At 40.3% G+C, this 21,888-nt stretch overlaps 1 protein-coding gene across 2 annotated transcripts in view; it reads left to right on the forward strand.

The window, feature by feature from the left end:
• The window catches only part of PID1 (phosphotyrosine interaction domain containing 1), a 199,777-nt gene that overhangs the window by 82,855 nt on the left and 95,034 nt on the right, over positions 1-21,888 (forward strand). For both annotated transcript variants that reach the window (XM_028150822.2, XM_054723407.1), the window contains exon 2: positions 17,937-18,083. In XM_028150822.2, coding sequence (XP_028006623.1) covers positions 17,937-18,083 — 147 coding nt within the window. The remainder of the gene's footprint in view (positions 1-17,936; positions 18,084-21,888) is intronic.

Consider the following 21,888-nt stretch of genomic DNA (forward strand, 5'->3'; position numbering starts at 1 on the left):
TCATCACTCCACTTGAACAGTTTGCTCTCATAGCTTTGGAAGGGAAGCATTTTCCTAATGGGGCACAAGATCGCAGCCTGCGGAGCCAGCCTTCTGCTAATGTCTTAGAAGTGATGGAACTGAATTAGCTCTGTCTCAGAAGACCAAGTGGGGGCTGATAGGAGCCCAGAGGGGCCCAGTCTGCAGGCTCTGTCTTGAGAACCAAGCATCCTCTGGCCCGTCCCCTCCCCTTCGTGTTGGCTTGTGGGAAACAGGACTGGCAAACCTTCCCTGTGGGAATGGGGTGGGGCACAGAGCCTTAGGCTGAGGAGAGGCAGAATTGAGCTCAGGGGTGGAGAGAATTGCTAGAGGTCTTGGGACCAAGTGAGGAGTGAATTTTTTACCCTCTCCAAACATGTGGAAACCAGAGGGGAGTGTGTGCGAAGGAGCCAGTGGTTAAATGGATTACACGCACTTTTTTTTGGACAGAGTTTTTGTATCTGACCTTTACAAAGAGGGTCTAGCTTTGGGTTGGGACCTTAGTCTCGGCAAAGTCAAATTGAGCCACACCCTGAATTGGCTCTATTTTTTGCTTTGTCAATGCCTGTTTCCTGCTGTCCCTCCCTCTCCCGTTTCTTCTTTCACGACTTTTTGACTTTTTCTGATGCCTCCAGACCACAAGAGAGCCTTCCCTCCAATGGCTGTTTAGACATGCACAGTCTCAAACTCATTGTTTGACTCTGTGTAGTTGAAACTGAAATAGTAAAAATTAATTTCAATTTGAGCAATTCACATGTCTTTGTTAGTAATAAAATACATTTAATTGAAAATAATTAATAGATATACCCCAGAAATGAACCAAAGGTTTTTATCACAGCTGATTATAGAAAATGAACAATGGAATTTAGGGCATGGTTTCAAAGAGGGTTAAGTGAGAAAGATGTATGTATTATAAAAATTAAAAACTAGAAGATAGAATATCACCAACCAAAGGATTATTATCAGTATTTTTCTTTAAAAAGATAAATCAAAGCAAATATGCTAAAACTTTTGTATACCACTTTTTAATCAAAATGTCTTTTGTGATAATCGACTCACTAGTTTGGACTAGAAGGGTCATGGCCCAGAGATGACCTCCTCCACTGTGATGTTTGGGTCTGTGTGAGCACTCTCCGAGGATGGAGAATGCTGAAGGGGGAATCCTGACATAAATTTGTGATCGCCTCAAGTAGCTTCTCATATTATAAAAACATAGTAGTAGAAGATTTGATCAAAAGAATTGGTTGGATATTTTGATTGAGTGAATATGCAGTTTAAGAAAGAGGGAGAAGTAAAAATGCAGCCCTAGTCTTTGACTTTGACCTTTCATTGATGCTGGGGCTGAGATGGGCACTCTGGAGAGTGGAGAAGGTTTGTGGGGGGAAGGGTGGTCCCTGGAGAAGACAACTAGCTCACTTTTTGGCACTTTGACTTTGGGATACATATGCCCTAAGTTATTTAACCTCTTTGTTCCTCAGTTTTGAGCTTTGCAAAATGGGTTTAACTCTAGTTTCCACTTTGGAGAGTTGTTGTCAGCATCTTCTGAGTCATTACACTTAAAATAGCGCTTAAGATAATGGCGATGGTGATGGTGAGGATGTAGTAAGATGTCAGGGGTTTAATGTGTGTCATTCCCCCTAGCCTGTATATTCAACATCTTTTTATGTGAATCCTTTCCTTATCTGAGGTCAAAACAGCAGTCTGCAGAATTCATCCATCAATAATAGGTCTCTAATGGAAATATTTATTCACCTGGTGTTTCACAGATATGAAAAGAAGAAATATTGAAATCAGTGTTCAATAAGAAAGGGAAGAAAAGTAACATGATGGAGAATTGAGAGAATGAGAAAAGCAAAACCCCAAAACAAAACAAAAACCAAAGGGATAAAAGAAGAAAATAACAATCCTAGTAATGAATGTCATTAATTATGTAGTAACGATTTTGCTTTACAGTTACGGCTACCATCCCAGCTGTGTCCTGTGTCAGGACCTGTGTTGCCTGCTCTGCCTGCTGGGTTCACCCAGTTAATCCGAATGCAGCCCTGTGAAGTGTGGGTAACATCCTGTTCCCATCTACAGTTGAGCATCCTGTAGCTTGGGAGGTTAAATGACCTTCCAAGTTCATGCATCTAGTAAAAGGTGGATTCAAATTCAAGGAACCCTCACTTTTGTGGAAGAAGAGGAGCTTCTTAAATGAGTTCTTAACCTACTGATGGATTCTTCCTGGCCCACAATAACTAATTTTGCTTCTTTTTGTTAACCGCATGATTAGGAAGAAAGCACATGAAAATCATCTGTCATATACATGAAATATTTGGATGCTTAGGTCTTTTACAATTTCTTCCTCTTTTTCATGGTAGGGTTGAGTAAAACATTAATGTCATCGATGACTTGGTAGCTGTAGACTTCCATGGAGATTTGTTGAAGTCAGGCACGACTAATCTGCAGACTGTATGTTAGAGGAAAAGCTCTCGCCTTAGGAAGTATCATCAGAGCTATCAGGGCCAATTAGAGTTTTCTAAACTTGCTGGAATACAGGCTTTTGAATTTGGGGGCCTACTTATCTAATAAAAACATTATATAGCACACACTGTATTGGGAATGTGTGCTGAATCCAAGAACGAAAAATTATATACCCCCAGGGCAGAGTCAGCTGGGTGTGTGACTATGAACTGAGGCAAGATGGAGGAGTTGTGAGCCAAATGGAACCAATTAAGTACCCTTGGATGTGGACCTAAGGTTGTTTACCAAGCCCATTCACTGCTGGAGAGTCAAGTTTCTCTATCCTTCTTGTCTGTAATTTAATTTACTGATTGTCTTTAACAAAAGAAAAAGGTTGTAGGAACTTGGGACTAAATAGAAAAAAAAAATCCAGATTTTATGAGCATGTTGAATGCAACTAAGGAAATATAAAGTTGTTCTAAATTTACATGCTAAATATGCACCTGTTTTGAATTTGTAGCTCTGATTGATATTGCTTTTTGGAATAAGTTCAGGGGGTCTGTGTTGTACTTGAAGCAGATGATGGAAGGCAGCAGGCACGGGGAGAATGAAATCCATGTTGAGCGATCACAGAATTCCCCCCGAGAGTCCAGTTCACATCAATAGGAAATTTTATGAGAGATATTGCACCCAGCTTTCCCAAACTTAACTTTATGGCTGCAAAATACAGGAAAGCCCATTTAGGTTTGTTTCTTGGGAGGGGAAATGAATGAAATATGTGTCATTTGTATCATGAGTGTTGTAATACCATGGTTATTTATGTTAGTACTGTAAAAATATCTTTTGTAATAACTCTGAATCATAATATTGATTGAATTTCTAGTGATTTTGCTGTGAGATTTGGTAGCTTTCATACTGTATGGCCCATGATTAAGTCAGTATTTTGACTGAAGGTGGAAGCAATGATAAGAAATGGTCTTGTTTTAATCAAAAGATAATTTCTTTAAGACCATCGGTCCTCATAGACAGATCAGTTTAGCATGGCAATGGGAGTACATTTACTCCTTTCCTTTGTCCCTCATTCTTTTGTTCTCCAGGATGAGGGAGGGGACAGATTGCCCACCATATGTAGTTGAAAATATTTTCTACTTGGTTAAGTCCTGTTCTGAACTACTCTTTTAGGGCTGGCTGTTTATTTTCTTTATTTATCAAGTGTCTTTCTGCTTCTTGGAAATACAGCAGTGCTGTTGTTCACAGAGACCTGTGATCATTTATATTGATAAGCTAGTTGACTCATAAAAAATAGCTTTAATTAAAAAAATAGATGTATGACCTGTGACTCTAATAATGAATCAGTCCCTTAAAAACTACTTGTTTACCCAATGTTTGCTTAAATGTCTTAGTATGTAGCACAGTCAAAAGCAATGAGTAAGGCCTGGTTAAGACTGTTGTGTGTGTGTGTGTGTGTGTGTGTGTGTGTGTGAATTTGTAATGACTTTGCTGTGAGATTGGTAGCTTTGAGTAGTGTCTACAAGTATCATGTTATGATTAATAATTGCTGTATAGCAAGTCACCTCCAAAAATAGCTGTGTAAAACAATAAAAGCCATTTATTTTGCTCACAGATCTGCAATTTAGATAGGGCTCTGTGGGGTCAGGTGAGGCAGATCCACTGGGGTTGAAGGATCCACTTCAATGTGGCTTATTCCTATGTCTAGCAAGTGTGTACTGGTGGTCAGCTGGGAGCTGATCTGTGTTGCCTGTTTCTTCTCCACATGCACCTCTCCTTGGGGTTGAGCTTCCTCACAGCATGGTGGCTAGATTCCAAGACTTAGTGTTGCAAGAGACAGAAGCTGTGGTCTTAAAATTTGAATTAGGAGGGACCTAGACCCTTTCTCTTGAGGTGAGGGGTGTAAAAAATCTGCAGCCATCTTTAATCTACCATGGACCAGATTGGACTGCTTACCTTTGTCTCTATAAACTGTTTGCTTTCCTGCTGTTTGGCATTTCTTAAGATATTTATTTACTTATATTATCTCCCCCCCCCCCCCAACCACTTTGTTGTTGTTTTCTTTTCTTTATGCATTTCCAATGGGGACAAGAATTGATTCTTGAAGTGGGAGGCAAAAAAATCTTAGATTTACAATGAGAATGGCTATACCACAGAACATAAACACATATACCGTATACATGTGGTATTAAAATTTCATGGGACTAGGGGAGGCAGTTAGGGGGGAAAAAAGTCTAAAAAGACTCCTTGGGGGCAATAATGTAAAAAACTTAAAAAAAACACTTCTTTAGTTCCAGCTCAGATATGTTATCCTCTCTTCCATAAAGCCTGTCCCAACCCAATCCCAGAAAACTTAATTGTTCCCTTTTACATACTTGTAGCCATTGTATTTGTATATCTGCAATATATTAAGCTGTTTGTCTGATGCCTCTTTCTTACCTATCAGAGCTTCTTAGGTGCATACACCATGGACCTATAAATGCCAGTAATCATTACTTAGTGAATTGGATTAAAATGGACTAAGGGGAGATTTTTATCTTAGTTTAGGTTCTTCCAGAAATAGACACTGAGATGAGGATTTAAGTGCAGGTAGCCTTTAGGAATGGGCAGGAAACACTAGTGGGAGCAGCAAAGGGGAACAGGGAAGGAGAGGAAGCCGAGGGAAGGAGAGGGGGTGCAATCAAGCCAGTGAAGGGGGACAGGGAAGGAGAGAGGGTGCTATCAAGGGTGCTAGCTGTACCACATGTGAGTGGAGCTTACTCCTGTAGGGAAATTCTCAGAAATGTACAAAAGCAAAACCAACATCAAACCAAAAAATTAAAAAAAATATATAGCCCCACAACTCAGAGTTAAGCCACTTGTAGAGCTGAGGAGCTGGAGTATTTTACTCTCACTCTCTGTCATTCATTGATTGAGACCACCCAGGGGTGTTCATCTGCTGCACTTGGCTTCCGTGTGTGGCTTTGGAAAAAGCCCTGGACAGAGAGAAGTAGGAACCGATGGTGGAAGTTATGGGAGGCCCCGGAGGGAGCGGTGGGGGCTGAGGGCTAAGGGCAGGGCACCCAGAGCATCAGTTGTCGGCTTCCTCAGAACATTATGACTAAAATGGTCAGAAGCAAGGTGATGAATGGTCTTTGTTTGAAATGGGGAAATTCTTACTTTCTCAATGTCAGTCTTCCTGACATTGAAGTTCAGCTCCATGAAGACAGGAAACATACCTGTCAACACTAAATACCCAGCAGAGTCCTTGGACTCAATCACTGGGAGGATTTACGAATAAAGGGTGCACAAACCAGCACGAGGATTTAAGAGGTGTGTTCTTTATTGTGTTCTAATTCAAGGGAGGTCAGAGCAGGTAAGACACAGCCGGTAATGAAACCTGACAAGTGCCAGGTTCTGTTTTCCTTCAAGAACTCTTAGAAAACAAACACACTAACCACAAGGTGGATTTGTTCCGGGTGGTGGCCTTGACTGCTTAGTGAACCGTTGACATGTTTGTGACTGAGGAGCGTAGAGTCAGATTCAGGCTCACTGAACTCAGCCAGGTCCAGGCCAGGTCCTGCTCACATGCTTTGTTGTCTAATCCTGAGGCATTTAACACTGTTCTGGAGTCAAGTGCAGCAAAAACAAGCAATATTGATGGGTGGCCAGTGAAATATATGACCACATGGAAATTCCACATGATGAGAACCTCTTTTTTTTTTTTTCTGTTATGAGCTGAATTGCCTCCCATGTATGTTGAAGTCCTAGCCCCCAGTGTCTCAGATTATCACCTTATTTAGAAATAGGGTCTTTGCAGAGGTAGTCAAGTTAAAATGAGGTCATTAGGTTGAGACCTAATCCAATACAGAGTCCTTACAGAAAAAGGACACTTGGACTCAGAGACAGACATACGCAGAGGAGATGATGTGAAGACACAGAGATAAGGTAGCCATGTGCCTGGAGTGACACATCGATAAGCCAAGGAAGGCCAACGGTTGCCAGCAGACACCAAAAGCCAGAAGAAGCCAGGGAGTTCCTCCAGGATTGTCATAGAGAGCCTGGCTCTGCTGACACCTTGACTTTGGGTTTCTAGACGCCAGAACCATTAGACAATAAATTTCTGTTGTTTCTCGCCACCCAGATTTTGGTACTTGGTTATAGCAGCCCTAGGAAAGTAGTGTAGTATGTTTTCTTTTCTTCCTTTATTTTTGACAAAAAAAAAAAAATAACCTTTTCCAAATGGTTGTCCCCTCCTACCCTTCCTCCTCCTTTTTGCTCGCTTTCTCATGTATGCTGCAGTGAGTAGTAGTTGACATCTACCTGTGGCTTCCCTCAGGTTAGGAAGGACATTCTATTCTGAAACCACAGGAGAGGACAGAGAAGTCCTTCTTTAGATGTTTGGCTGTTACTGTAAAGGGAGTCATTTTCTTCATTGAAACGGTCTGCCATCCCTGCCAGGATCCGGTGGGAATGAGTCTCTGCCGCTGTGGCAGTTGGGCAAGGCTGGCCTAGGAGGTGGTCTGCACCTCCTACATGGGGTTTCCGGTCGTGGTACAGGCACAGAGCCTTCCTTTCCAAGGAAATCTGTGTGGTTTTGGTGAACCCAAGTCAGGCCACTGGTCACAGTCTCTGTGTCTGAAGTCGTCAGCATCCCACTAGTTAGACTGGACGTTTGTCTGGCTGTGCTCTTGGACCAGAGTCCATTGCCCAGGTGATGTCAGAACCGGAGCAGTTAGTTGCTGCGAGCTGGTAGTGAAATGGAATGAAGGGCTGGAAAGGAGCCAGGTCAGATAAGAACAGTGTGCGTTTAGTTTGTTTTCTAATTCCAGTAATGTTGTTTTTCTTCACTCGCTTAATCATTTGTTTACTCATTAGACATTCATTTAGTGATTACTCCCTGTCAGGGATACAAAGAAGAGACAACATATAAACAGTACATTCAGGTGGTATGAAAATGCTGATTATTGTACAAGGTATAGTTCAAGGCAGAAAGCAGGCAGAGGTACGACATGAGGAGCTTCAGAAAAGCCTCTGTGGACGGCTTTGTAGCCCAGCACTCTCCAGTGAGCCCCCATCAAAGTGAGCTCTGGCATGTCACCTCCCTGATCACTTGAAGCCTGAGGACAAAATTATTTTTAGTTTCCTCCCAACCTGCCAAGACAATGCTCAATCCAATATCAACCAACACAGAGTCCTGCAGAGGAATTTTGTATAGCAAAAAAGAAATGAAAATAAAACCAAATGGGTGTGGATGTAAATGTAAGGTGTGTTTGTAACATGCATCTGCTGTGTCCTAATGAGCTGGGTATTCACTGGCACCACAAAGCCCAGCATTTCAAATTGGACCGAGAAGGCGCCCTTGGGGCTTAACTCAGGGACTGAGTGTAGTCCCTCAGGGAATGTGAGAAACAGTCTTTGGAATCTTAAACTCATAACACCGTGATTGATTTCCAGATCTTACATTGTTTTGACTGACATTTCCCCCCCATTTTTTAAAAAGTGTGTTTATGCTGTTTAGTTTTTATCCTCTTTTCTGTGTCCTCAGGTGTTATTTGGCCACACAAAAAAATGAAGAGGAAAACAATTCATTATGAGGAGATGAAGCCATTATAAGAACAAGACTCAGAGATTACTCAGATGTAGAACTGAAAATAATTTTGATTAATATATTAATGATTCTAGTGGAAAAAGTGGAGAGCATGCATGAACATATGGGGAATTTCAGCAAAGAAATGGAAACTGAAAGAAAGAATCAAATGAAACTGCCAGGGAAAGAACAGCAGCCACAGAGTAGCAGAGGCGAAGCCTTTAAGGAGCTCATCAGTAAACTAAATGTAGCCAAAGGAAGAATAAGTGAACTGGAAGATAGACCATTGTATTAATTATGTTGATTTTGTGTTATATTTCGTTGGTATCTCCTCCAAACTTTATTGTTTGGTTTCTTCTACTTACTTTGGGTTTCATATGTTTTTCTTTCTTTCTTTCTTTTTAATTTAAAGCTGATTTTATTGAATAGAAAATTTCCTTCTCTTCTAATATTGGCATTTGTGCTATAATATTTCCCGTAAGTACTATTTTAGTGGCATTCGTTTTTGACATGCTGCATTTTCATTCAGTTCAAAGAACTTTCTATTTTACTTTTTGGTTTATTCTTTCATCTATGGGTTATTTAGAAGTGTGTTAGTTTGCATGTTTGAAAAATTTACAGAGATTTTTTTTTTTGTTATTACTTTGTATAATTTGAATAATAAATTTACTTAGTTTTTTTTTCTTTATAACCCAGAATTTGGTTTATAGTAGTAAATATTTTACACTTGAATTCTATTTGTTTTGGGGTGGAGTGGGTCTGTACTGGTAAATGCCAATTTTGTCAAGTTGGTTGGTGGTGTTATTCAAACCTTCTTCATCCTTGCTGATGTTCTGTCTACTCATTCTTTCAGTTTTCAAGAGTGTAGTATTGGAATTTCCAACAATATCTGTAGTTTTCCTCTTATTTATCCTTGTGATCTATCAGTTTTTATTTGCTTTTTGACTTTGGAGTGAATTTCTTATAGGCAGCCTAGAGTTGGGTCTTGTTTATAATAAATATCACTCTATCACCTTTTCAATAGGGGCATCTTAAATACCTCTCAGATTAATTTTACAGATTTTAAATCCATCATTTTATTATTTTATTCTATTTTCTCATCTGTTTTTATTTGTGTTTACTTTTTTCTCTATTTTTGCCTTCTATTTTATTTTTCCATTTTATATTTGTTAGTATGCATAACTCTTTGGTTTACTATTTTAGTCCTTTATGGTTTATAGTGTATATAGTATATATCTTTAAGTTATCACAGTATATCTTCAAATGATATTAAACCATGTCACATGTATTGTCAGATCCTTACAATAGTACACCTTCATTTCACCTTTTCTGACTTTTGTACTAATGTTGCAATATATCTTATTTTTATATATGCTAAAATCACTACCATATTGTTATCACTCTAAAAATTAAAAATAGTTAGCTTTCAATGAATTTTAAATATTAATCTTCATTCTCTTGTGTGGGTCCATTTTTTAAAATTGATTTTTAGAGGGAAGGAGAGAGGCGGGGAGGGAAGGAGGGAGGGAAGGAGGGAGAGAGAGAGAGAGAGAGAGAGAGAGAGAGAGAGAGAGAGAGAGATTGGTTTGTTGTTCCACTTATTTATGCATTCATTGGTTGTTTCTTGTATGTGCCCTGATTAGAGATTGAACCTGCAACCTTAGCATATCAAGGCGATGCTCTAACTAACTTAGCTACCAGACCAGGACCTGCATCCATATTTTCATTCTTTCATTTTGCCTGATTGATTTCCTTTAACATTTGTCATAGGAAAGGTCTGCTGGTCATGAACTGTTTCAAGTTTCATATGTCTGGAAAGTCTTTATTTCACCTTCATTCTATATCCAGAATCCTGGGTGCAGAATTCTGGGTTTATGTTTTAATTAATTAATTTTTTACTACTGTATTCTCACTTGCATTCTTTTCAATGATAAATCAGCTATCATCTCCATCTTTGTTCCTTTTATCATATTATGGAGTTTGATTATGATGGGCCTTGATGTATTTTTCTTCTTATTTCTTGTACTTAGGACTTGTTTACATTCTTGTAAATGTGGGTTTACAATATTCTCAGATTTGGGGAAAAAAAGTCTAGCTATTAGTTCCTCAAATATTTTTTCTATTTCTCCCTATTTTTCCTCTGGGATTCCAGTTATACATATATGAGGATATTTGAAGTTGTTCCTTAGCTCATTGATAATTTTTCCCTCTCTTTTCTCTCTGTAATTTAGAATCGTTTCTATTTTTTTTTTGTATTCAAGTTTACCATTCTGTTTTGCTGTAATGAATTCTATTATTATTAGCTCCCAATGTGCTTTTCATATCTGATAGTGTAGTTTTTATCTTTAGTAGTTAGATTTGGATTTTTTATATCTTAAATATCTCAACTTACATTTTGGAATATATGAAATCTAGTTTTAATGCCATTGCCTGGTAATTATAACGTCTGTGTTAGTTCTGGATAGGTTTTGATTAATTTATTCATCTCTTCATTATAGGTTTTATTTCCTTGCTTATTTGCATTTCCAGAGAATTTTTATTAGATGCAAGGCATTTTGACCCTTATCTTGTTCGTTGCTGGATATTTTTGTTATTCCTATAAATATTCTTTGAATTTTTTGGTGTGGAATTCAGTTAAATTATTTCAAAGGTTTTTGATTCTTTTGGATCTTCTTTTAAAGAATTGCGGGTGAACCAGAGTGCACTTATTCCAGTGCTAATTATTTCCCACCACTGAGAGTAAACCTTTGTTGAGTACTCACCCCAGTGCCCTATGACTCATGATTTTTTTCCAGTTTCGCTGGTAGGAACAGGTAATATTGCTGGCTCTGTGTGAACCAGCACTCTAATCTCGAATCTTTCCACTGGCTAGTTTCCTTTCATGTATACTCTGATTACTACTTCGCTGAATATTTAAGGAGACCCTCTGCAGATGTCCAGAGTTCTCTCTCTGTGTGGATTTCTTCTCTGTTTTTGTCTCTCAGGCTTTCATCTCTGTCTCCTTAACTCTGGGACTTTGTCGGGTCCTTTCTGTATTTCTCCTCTCTGCATCACAGCCTGCAAAGTCAAGTTCATAAGTTGGACAATTGTGCAGTTTACCTCATTTGTCTCATCTTTCAGTGATAACTGTCTTTCATTGACTGATATCCATTGTCTCACAAACTGTTGTTTCATAATTTCCCCCCAGTTTATTTGGTTGTTATAAATGTGCCAATTTCATCCCTGTTACTCTATCTCATTTGGAAGTGGAAGTAAAAAATATATTGATCTTTAGTAATTTAATTATATGTAGTGCAACAAGATATATCACCAGGGGCATGTGGGAATACCTTACACAGAGAAGAATAAATTCCTAATTCCTGGTCCATTCTAATTGTGTGGAATGACAGACATGTTGGATTACTTCTTTCTGTTACCCATTCACTCACTCACACATTTTAGTTGAATTTTCATAATTTAAATATTGGTGTGAATTTGGGTGGTGAGTGCACAATGAGAATGCAGATGATGTGTTATAGAGTTGTAAACTTGAAATCTGTTTGGTTTTATTGATCAGTCACCCCAATAAATTCAATAAAAATAAATAAATATTGGCAGGAATAAATTCAACTGTACATAACTTTTCTTTTTTTTTCCATGAGTGGGTGAAATTTTTGTTCTGATCTCTTAGCATTTGTCATTTTATATCAGGGTTACAATTCAAATACCTATAAGGATAAAACAAGTAGTGTATAGAACTGAAGTTGGTATCGCATGAAATGACTATAAAAATAGTGACTTGCATTTAGTATAGGAAAGAGTGCTGATAGTAGAGGAAAGTGGCACCCTGATGAATTGCAGAGGAAAATGTCTAAGTAAATAAGGGTAATTGCATGAATAGCTAGAGCTAATTGTTGCCATGAGTGCAGGTTGCTTTTGCAGATCTTTTGACCTATCAAGAGAAGTGGAAATGCAAATTTTAATCCTATATACCCCAATATTTGAATACTCTTCAAATTTAAGAACTCTGCAAATCATATAAGCCATTTATAGGCCAAATGTGCCTTTGAGTTGAAGGCTTGCAATCTGTCTTTTACAATAGTTTAACTGTTATATAGAAAATTGTTTGGAAGATTGGAAGATGACAAACAAATTAAACTAGGAATATAGCAAGTGTGTGTGTATTTCAGATCAGTAACAAAAAAAAAATGAATAGACACCCCCCCCCACACACACACACACTCCCTCCGAGGGAGCCTTTCACAAGCTGTGGGGGCTTTTTGCATACTCTGTGGGCATGGAGTTATTTTGTGCCTCTTCCACATAATCTCTTGAGAGAATCTGTGATATTCAAAAGAAATGCTTCCATAATTAAAACCATGAATAAGTATGGGTGTGTGAACATGAGTATTTTCAGTTAGTTTAATAATAGCTATCACTTTAATAGATATAGACAGTCTTTTAATGTTATAAGTGTCTGGATTTAGGCTTTTGAAATTAAGCTGGAACTTTTTGAATAAGGCAGTTACTAGGATAATCTGCAGCCATAAGGCAAATGCCAAGTTGGTGTAGGTCTTTCTTTTCTTGGAATACCAGATCAATTAAAAAATTAATCCTAGAAATCAAATATGCAATTTTGTATATGCCTGCTAATTTAGGGAGACTATTCAATCTTGTTTCACTTTCTAAAAAGGACAAAAGCAAACAAAAAAAAAATTCTTTGAGGCAGCATGGAGAGACCTGGAGAGTATTAGGCTAAGTGAAATAAGCCAATCAAGAAAGACAAGTATTGTATGATCTCATTCATATGTGGAATCCAATGAATAAAATTAACTGATGAACAAAATAGATCCAGAGACATAGAAGAATGGAACAGACTGTTGAATCTCAGAGGGAAGGTGGGGGTGGGGAGGAGAGGGGGGTGGGTGGCTGGGTGGGTGGGAAGAGATTAACCAAAGAACTTGTATGCATATATGCATAAACCGTGGACATAGACAATAGTGTGGGGAAGTGGGTGGGTGCAGGCTTGAAAGGGACAATAGGGAAAAAAGGGGACATCTGTAATTCTTTCAACAGTGAAGATTTTTTTAAAAAGAGAAAAAAAGAGAAAATATCCTACCTAATAAAATGGTAATATGTAAATTACCATCACTCCACTACGCCCACGATTGGGCCAGCGGGAGGCGCAGGGGGCGGGACTTGGGGTGGCTGGGGTAGCCGACTGGGCCAGCGTCTGCGCCATGGCTGTGCTGCGGAACAGAAGGGGCCTCTGGGGCAGTGAGCTCATGTCCCGCCACGGACCATCAAAAGCGGGGGAGCTGGGTGCCTGTCTGCTCCAGCACCAGGCCTTTCGGAAGCCTCCGCCGCGCCGGAGGCTTCCGAAAGGCCTGGTGCACCAGCAGACAGGCTCCCAGCTCCCCCGCGATCGAAAGCGAAAGCCTGTAGGGGACCCTACACGTGCATGATTCAATCATGCACTGGGCCTCTAGTATTTAAATAAAAGTTTATCTTAATTAAATTTTCTTTTATTCACTCTTTAAAAGTTTTTTTTTAAAATAATTTCTTATTTTTCAATTTCAGTTGACATACAATATTATATTAGTTTCAGGTCTACAACATAGTGATTAGACGTTTATATAACTTTTGAAGTGATCACCCTGATAAGGCTAGTACACATCTGACAACATACATGGTTATTACAATATTATTGACTATATTCCCTATGCTGTACTCTACATCCTGTGACCATCTTTATAGCCAGAAATGTGTACATCTTAGTCACTTTTCCTTTTTTACCCATCTCTCCATCTCCCCTCCCATCTGGCAACCATCAAAATGTTCTCTAATTCTATGAGTTTGTTTCTGTTTTGTTTGTTTGTTTGTTTTGTTTTTTAGATTCCCATATAAAAGAAATCATATGGTATTTGTCTTGCTCTGATTTATTTTACTTAGAATAATACCGTGTAGGTCTATCATGTTGTTGCAAATGTAAAGATTTCATTCTTTTTTATGGCTGAGTAATATTCCATTGAGTCTCCATTCCTCCTACCAAGCTTGATGTGGCTTCTTCTTTATATCTTTAGTTATAGGATTTAGTTCAGCTAGATTTTAGGCAGTTCTTAGTGTGAACTATTATTTAACAGAAAAATATACTTTGTACTTTTATGTGTTTTTTTTTGTTGTGTGTGTGTGAGAGAGAGAGAAAATGCTAGAACAGCTATTTAAAAGTAGAAATCCAAGAATTTACATTAAAAAATGATAAGGGAAAGATCTTAGTAAGAGTCACAGAAGAATATCACAATTATTAATTTTCTCACGTGAGATGCATAAATATCCCTTTTTAAAAAGTAAGTGCTATAAAATGTTATGAAAGTACAACTGAGTGAGTTGTTACATACTCTCCAAAGTAATAAAGTGAAATTTGATTATGAACAAATGTGGAAGTCCTACTGGTTTTTGTACACTTGTACAAATTAGCAGTTCTATGGGGAACTGAACTTCTCCATTAATCTGATTCGCCCACTTGCTCCTTGTGGTTCTCCTAAGGAGAACATTTGCAGTATTGTTGAAGTGTCATTAGGGCATTACTGACTCAGTAATTTGCAAGTTAAAACTGACCATTGTAGCCAGCCTTCAAAATGCAACCAGGGATGAAAACCTTAATGCCTTCACTTTAATTTGAGTGAGGATAGTGGCCCAGTTATTTTAGGGAAAGAGGAAGCAGCATTTGCCTTCCAAAGATGCTGTATATATAAGGATACTCAATCAATATACAAAGGTGAGATCCACCAGATTTGAATTGGTAAAATATGTAAATCCTTGCCTACTAACGTGTCAGAGATTAATGTCTGAGTAGGAGCAGGAAGCCCCAACTGTAAAATTTTACAGGGCAAGACCATTACTCCATCCGCATAATGGGGCTTGATTTAGAGGCTCTATTTTAAGATCACACATACTAGCACCAAATGCAGAAAGCCACGCTTTGTTTAATTTGTCTGGGGCAGTGCCCTAATTTTCTATAACACTATTCACTTCCCTTTCTTAAGAATGAATAACACATCTTCTTTATGGAACTCTGTGCATCTTTCATTTGGGAGCAGTAGCTTTTCCAAATTCCTCTATTTGGTTCCTCTTTTATGACCTTTTTAAAATAATTCTACTGGATTATGGCATTGGAAGTTGCATTGTCCGTATTGCCCTTGTGTGACCATGCAAAAGAACAAGCGGTATTATTTTTGATGTGACATAACACAGCATTTTAAAGTTGACAGATGAAGGAACTGAGGCCCAGGAAACACGAGGCCATGCAGTTCGGGCAGCAGGTTATAGCTCTGGGTCTTTGTTACCCTGCTGGAGAGCTTGCCACCAAATTGGGTGTCATTGCAGGGTTACTCTGTGGCTAGCCCTTGAGACTTGGAATTTATGTCATTTTGGCAGTAGCTCAGGGCTTTATCACAGACATGAATAACCTGGGGACTCTAATACTTCCTTTAGATTATGACTTGGTGCTTTATCATTAAGGCTCAGCCTGTTCAAAGTGCATCTCTTCTACACTGGAAGTTCCTGAAGACGGCACTAGAAGTGACTCTCTTCTCAAAGGGCTGGCCAACCAGCCTGCCCAGAAGTTCTGAGACCATCTTCCTGTCCCTGTCATGGGACCCCATGTCTTATTGGTTCAGTCACTCAGCACACAGAGAGACTGAAAGTTCCAGACTGGCATTCACATGGCCCCCTTGGTTACTTGGCTGGGGAGCCAGGTAAAAGAAATAAACAAGGATGCTAAAAACCCCGAATTGGGGATAGGAAGATAATAGAGTTCAAATTCCAACTTCAACAAAATCAGTTGTGAAACCTCAGTTACCTTCCCTCTTCTAAGCCTTGGCACCCCCAGCCAGGCAGGTGTGTGTGCCTTGCCTTTGCTCGCCAGTTCACTCCACACAGCTTCACTGAACACCTGCTTTCAGCCAGACACTGGGTAGGCACAACTGGATCAGAAATAAAGCACTAGGCACTGCTTCAGAGGGTTGCTCACAGTAGGTGGAGCCTGTGAAACCAAATGACAACTGCAAATGTTTGTGACAATTTTGTTAGAAAAGCTAAGCAGAGAAAGTAAGATAATATTTAAAAGGGAAATAGAGAAAATGATTCCTTTATTAAAATTTTTTTTTTCTTTAGTGGTTTTATCCTTTTTTGCCCACTGTGAAAGGACAGAGGTAACACTGAATTTTCATTTTGCACAGGGCCCTGCAAACTATATAGATTTACCAATCACTTTCTACTCCCTTCTCTTGATATGTCAGTCTTATGATGATGTATATACTTTATTCATTGTCTGTTATCTTCCACTAGAATATGAATGCCATAGGAGCATAAACTGTTTTGTTCAATGAACTATCCCATGGACTTACAGCAGTTTACAAGTCCACATGCTATCTGCTGGAACACAAACTTGCCATGCTAATGGTCAGTTTTATGTGTCACCTTGGCTAGGCTACTATGCTTAGTTAACCAATCAAACACCAATCTTGGCGTTGCAGTGAAGGCATTTTGCAGATATAATTAAAGTCCATAATCATTTGAAGGAAGGGAGGCTTCCAAGATAAACTGGGTGGGTTTGATTCAATCAAGTGAAATACCTTAACAGGTCAGCTGAGGTTTCCCTGAAGAAATGCTACCCTGGGACGGCAGCTTTGGTCCATGCCTGAGAGTTCAGCCCCCCTTCTGACAGCATCCCCTAAGGATTTGACATTTGCATACCCAGCCCCTACAATTGCATGAGCCAATTCCTTGCCTAAATCTCAATGTATACCTCCTACTAGTTGTATCTCTCTGACTTAACCCTGACTGATATAGCCACCTTTTAAGATACAAAGTTGCCAGGCCTGGCATGTTTTTAAATGGGAGAGAGATTTGCCCTTGTTTCCCGGTGAGCAATGATTTGTATCTTTTAAACATGTACTGCAACTATTCATATTAATCTGGACGTTTCTGTCTTTGTTCTTAATTGATTCCAGTCCAATGGAGGGAGTAGGGTTTGGAGGTTTCAAAGTGGTCTAGGAGAGAAACATGGCTCACTGAAGAATGAGAGCGAAGTTGGTTTGCTGATGAAGAAGAGAAAGGAGAGGGTGACTTAGACGATGAAGTAATGAGATGCTTTGGACACTGTCCCCTATGTGCGGTTTTAGAAGGATCCCTCTGGCTATTGTGTGGCCATACTCTGCCCAGGGGCAAGGCTGGAAGTGGTGGGACCAGTTTGGAAGCTGCTAGACCAAACAAAGATGGGGCCTGGACTGGGTGTATAGAGTGGTGAGGAAATATGCTTGGATTCTGCACATATTTCAGAACTAGTGCCAACAGGAGTTGCGCACAGATTGGATATTTCTTTAGAGTCCTGGCCTGAGACATCAGATAAAGTGGTCCATGGGGAGGGAGTGCATTTCCCAGAGTTCCACAGCCCAGGCAGAGCAGAACAGAGGCAGAGAGCAGCAATCTTGTGTTCTTTTCATCAGTTGTTTTTTTTTCCTTTTCCATTGTCTTTAAACTTTCCCCCAAATTGCTCCTCTAGCATCCCCTGTGGAGCATCTTCCCTTCTTTAGTAAATTCAGTCTGTATTACATCCCCAGGATTTCCTTTGTCTATGTCACCTTGGAAGACCCTCTCAGAGCAAGGTCATGGGTGACTGCCACCACCCCGAGTTCTCATGATGTCTGCCTAAGGGCTGGCTGTCTCCCACAGTTTCACGTCAGCAATGTCCTGATGGTTTCCCCCCTCCATTTTACTTGCATCTCTTGGCCTCCTCTGTTAAGACCGAGCGAATGAAACAAAGATTTTGCTACTGGGTTTTATGGGCAGCGGCACCACGTACAATTCCACATGATTTACCTGTAGCTGACTTCTTTTTTTCCTTTCTGCTTTCCAGCACTTTCAGACCATGCTGAAGTCCAAACTGAATGTCCTAACACTGAAAAAAGAGCCCCTCCCAGCCGTCATCTTCCATGAGCCCGAGGCCATCGAGCTGTGCACCACCACGCCCCTGATGAAGAGCAGGACTCACAGCGGCTGCAAGGTCTGTGACCCATGGCCCTCGAGGCCCTCATGTGGGGCAGATGAAAGGACATGTGGCTTTAAGACTCTTGTTTCGCAGTGGTAACAGTTTTGAAGAATGAAAGTGTTAAATGACTAACAAAATAAGCTGATTGAGCGATGGTCGTATGAATTTCTATCCTGCTTTATTTTTCTTAAGGTTATAGCACTCTTCATAATTTGAGGGTAACATTAACGACCTAAGTTTAAGGATAGGTTAAAAAAAAAAGTAGTTTCTTGCCATATTGTTTATAGTTTTGGGGAACTTCACAAGAAAATTCTGTCCATACGCTAGTTTCCCCCCTTTGTATTTTCTGTTTGTATAATACCTATTTTAACAAGTGAAAACCAAAACAAGTTTCTCAACTGTTGTACTCTATGAGTCCTGTGGGGGTAATTTTGCATTTTTGTTGTGCTTCAGCTCTCAGAATTTATACTAATATTCATGCCTGAGAATGCATTAAAAACATGTTTTGTTTATGTAAACTATAATGCCAACATGGGGGAAAAAAAACAACCCTGGAAATTACATGTGTAACTTTGTTGAGTATAGAAGTCAGCGTAGAGGTAACAAAGAAAATATCTTGCTCATATTTTGTCATCAGAAGTTTGTCCTGAATTTTGAGAGGCAGGAAAATGCTTGTTTGCACGTGGATCACTTTTATAACCTTGGAGACACGCTCCTTACTGCTTTCCCCGTGAGGGAAGCAAAGATCCGCTGACTGTACCTGTCGGAGTTTCCCGTCCCCTCCCCAGTTCTTGCAGCAGTGATCACATTGGAGCCCCATGCAATCCTGAGTGATGGTGATGTGCACAAAACCTCACACACGTCCATTCACTCCACGAGGACTCAGTGGGTGCTCCCTGTCTGCCCAGCACCCAACAGCATTTTCACGGAGCTTAACTGCTCCTGGGAAGAGGAGGGAGGAGGAAATACAGGTAAAGGAACATCACAGCCAGTCTGAAGGATTTGTGGAGGAATCTTTGAGGCAGAAGGAACAGGGCATGCTCAAGAAATGGACTTGTGTGCTTTAGAATGGAGAGCAAGGGGCCAGGGTGGCTGTGAAGATGAGAACTTTGTGGCAACTGGTGGGGTTGGGTGGGGGTTCGACTATAAAGAGCCTCATTGTCATGGCAAGGAGTTTTTGTTTTAGTTACTACCATCATAAGAATTTAGGCAGGTGAGTAATATGAATCCATTTAAAAATGTGATTTTCTTTTTTTTGTTAAATTTTCTTTTTCAGTTAGTTTCCATTCCATGTTATTTTGCACTAGTTTCAGGTATACAGCATAGTGGTTAGATAATCATATATTTTACAATGTGTTCCCCCCAATATTTCCAGTACTCACCTGACACCATACATAGTTGTTACAATCCTATATAATAAAAGGGTAATATGCAAATTGACCAAACTGCAGAATGACCGGAACACCCTCGGCCCCTTGCCCTGGCCGGTCCAACCCCCGAGTGGGCCCCCCCACCTTGATCAGGGGTGGGGCTGGCCAGCAAACTGCCCTTGCCCCAGTTGGCCCACCCCCATGGCCCCCATCGGGCAGGCCAGCTAGACCTCACCAGTGCACAAATTCGTGCACCGGGCCTCTAGTATTATTATAATATTATGCTGTACTTTACATCCTCGAGACTATTTTGTAACTACCAATCTATGGTTCTCAATCCTTTCACCTTTTTCACCCAGCCCCCCTCCCTCTGGCAGCTGTCAGTCTGTTCTCTGCATCTGTAAGTCTGTTTTAATTTTGTTTGTTCGTTTATTTTGTTCTTTAGATCCCACATATAAACTTATATGAAATCATATGGTATTTGTCTTTCTCTGACTGAATTATTTCACTGAACATAATCCCCTCTAGGTCCATTCAGTACTCTCACAAATGGTAAGATTTCATTCTTTTTATGGCTAACTAATATTCTACCATTTTCTTATCATGCATTGTTGGTGGGAATGCAGATTAGTGCAGCCACTATGTAAAGCAGTATAGAGGGCCCTCAAAAAAAGTTAAAAATGCAACTGCCTTAGGACCCAGTGATTCCACTTCTGGGTGAAAGAGTGACTTTAGATGGTAACTGTGGTCAGGTGAACTTCCTGCTTCCCCAGAGCAGTTGCCAGAGACTCCCTTTCAGCTGGAGAGAGTGGATCCCCGGAACTGGCTGCAGGTCATGTTGGATCCAGTGCTGTTGGTGACTTGATGATATAAAGGAATTGTAACAATACTCACTAAAGTTAAAAGTAATGAGATTGGGTTTTAAATCCTTTAGAGATTTCCTTAAGTCATTTTGTATCCTGTTCCAGTTGGGGAAAATGGTCCCTCAAAAGCACAATGAAGTCAGTAGGGATGAGTGTAAGGAAAAGAGTTTAGTTTGATAAGGTCTATAGGGTATATTTAAATGGGAGGGGAAAATAGAATTACAGAGTAAGGAGATTTAACAATCCAATCCAGATATGAAAGAGGTATGTGTGTCTGTGTGTGTGTGTGTGTGTGTGTGTGTGTGTGTGTGTGTGTTTACCCACAAACATATACACACACAGATATACACACTCTCTGAGAGAGAGAAATTTGGTAGAAGAATAAAAGCCATCATTTTTTCTGAAAAGGAGTATAGGGTTCAAGCTTCATGGTGTCATTTTATTTTCTGTTACTGCCTCAGGTCATGCTCATTTATTTCGCCTCTAAAAGGATGTTGAAAACAATAGATCAGAAGACAGGCCACAGGGAGCGAGGGTTGCCCTGGTGTAGCTGTGAGGCTGGTAGAGAAAGGGAAATCGCAATGATTTCAGCTGGACACAAAAAAACTCCTGCCTTCAAGGTGAAAAACACATCCTTGTGGGCTAGAAAAGAAATGACAAGTTCTCCATCCCTAGAAACCTTGAGGAGGGGCATCTAGGCGTAGAGAATTGTAAACCTGAAATCAGGGATCTGGGCCAACACCTCTTGAATTGCTTTCCAGCTTTATGATTTTATTTGAAGGGAGTAAACCTCCAATGTATCATTGTCCAAATTGTGTACTATAATACACTTCCTACATTTAAATGGACTGTAAACCTATTGGAACTACAGCTTTTAACTCTCAAGGACAGTGTCGCATTTGTGTTCAGAGTCCTATTCTTTTGTTAAAAAACAAAGCACACAAAAAAGGTTAGATTTTGAACCGTGATATTTCTCTTTGCATCTCCAGACCCCCCTCCCCACCCCCCCCCCAGTTTTTCTGACGGTCCCATGGAACAAAGTGCAGTGTTTCCTCTCTGGTTCTTGCGAATAACTTAGCTCACGAAATGCCAGCTGCACAAGGACCTCTCTCTCGGGCTCATGCCTGCCAGGAATAATGAGCTCGGTGCAGCCCAGGCCCAGCTGCAGGGCCAGTGTACAGGGCCGGCACCTTCCATCCTCATGCAGGGCGAGGTCTTTCTTTTTGCCCACGGTCCCTCAAGCCCTGCTTGCATACCTTTAGGTTTGGGGAAGGGAGAGAGGCAGGAAGAAGCAAAGGAAAGGGGAGTTGAAAATGGGTTATGGTGAGCCCTGGCCAGGTCCTGGCTCCTCTCTGCTTACCCATCTCCCCTGATCTGTATTCTCCGTGGGTCCTGATGGCATTGCCTGGCCAGGCCATTCATGTTGCGGGCAGCTGGGGCTTTGTGTGTTTTCTCTATTGCTGCCACTCTTTTTTTTCCCCCTGCGGTGGAGTTCTTTAACTGCATAGCCCACTGCATCCCATTAAGACACTCCCACCAGAACCCTTGCAAGAGCCCTTCACAGTATCCGAGATGTTGTGTCTGATT

This window comes from Eptesicus fuscus, chromosome 11, assembly GCF_027574615.1.
Source record: "Eptesicus fuscus isolate TK198812 chromosome 11, DD_ASM_mEF_20220401, whole genome shotgun sequence".
NCBI lineage: Eukaryota > Metazoa > Chordata > Mammalia > Chiroptera > Vespertilionidae > Eptesicus > Eptesicus fuscus.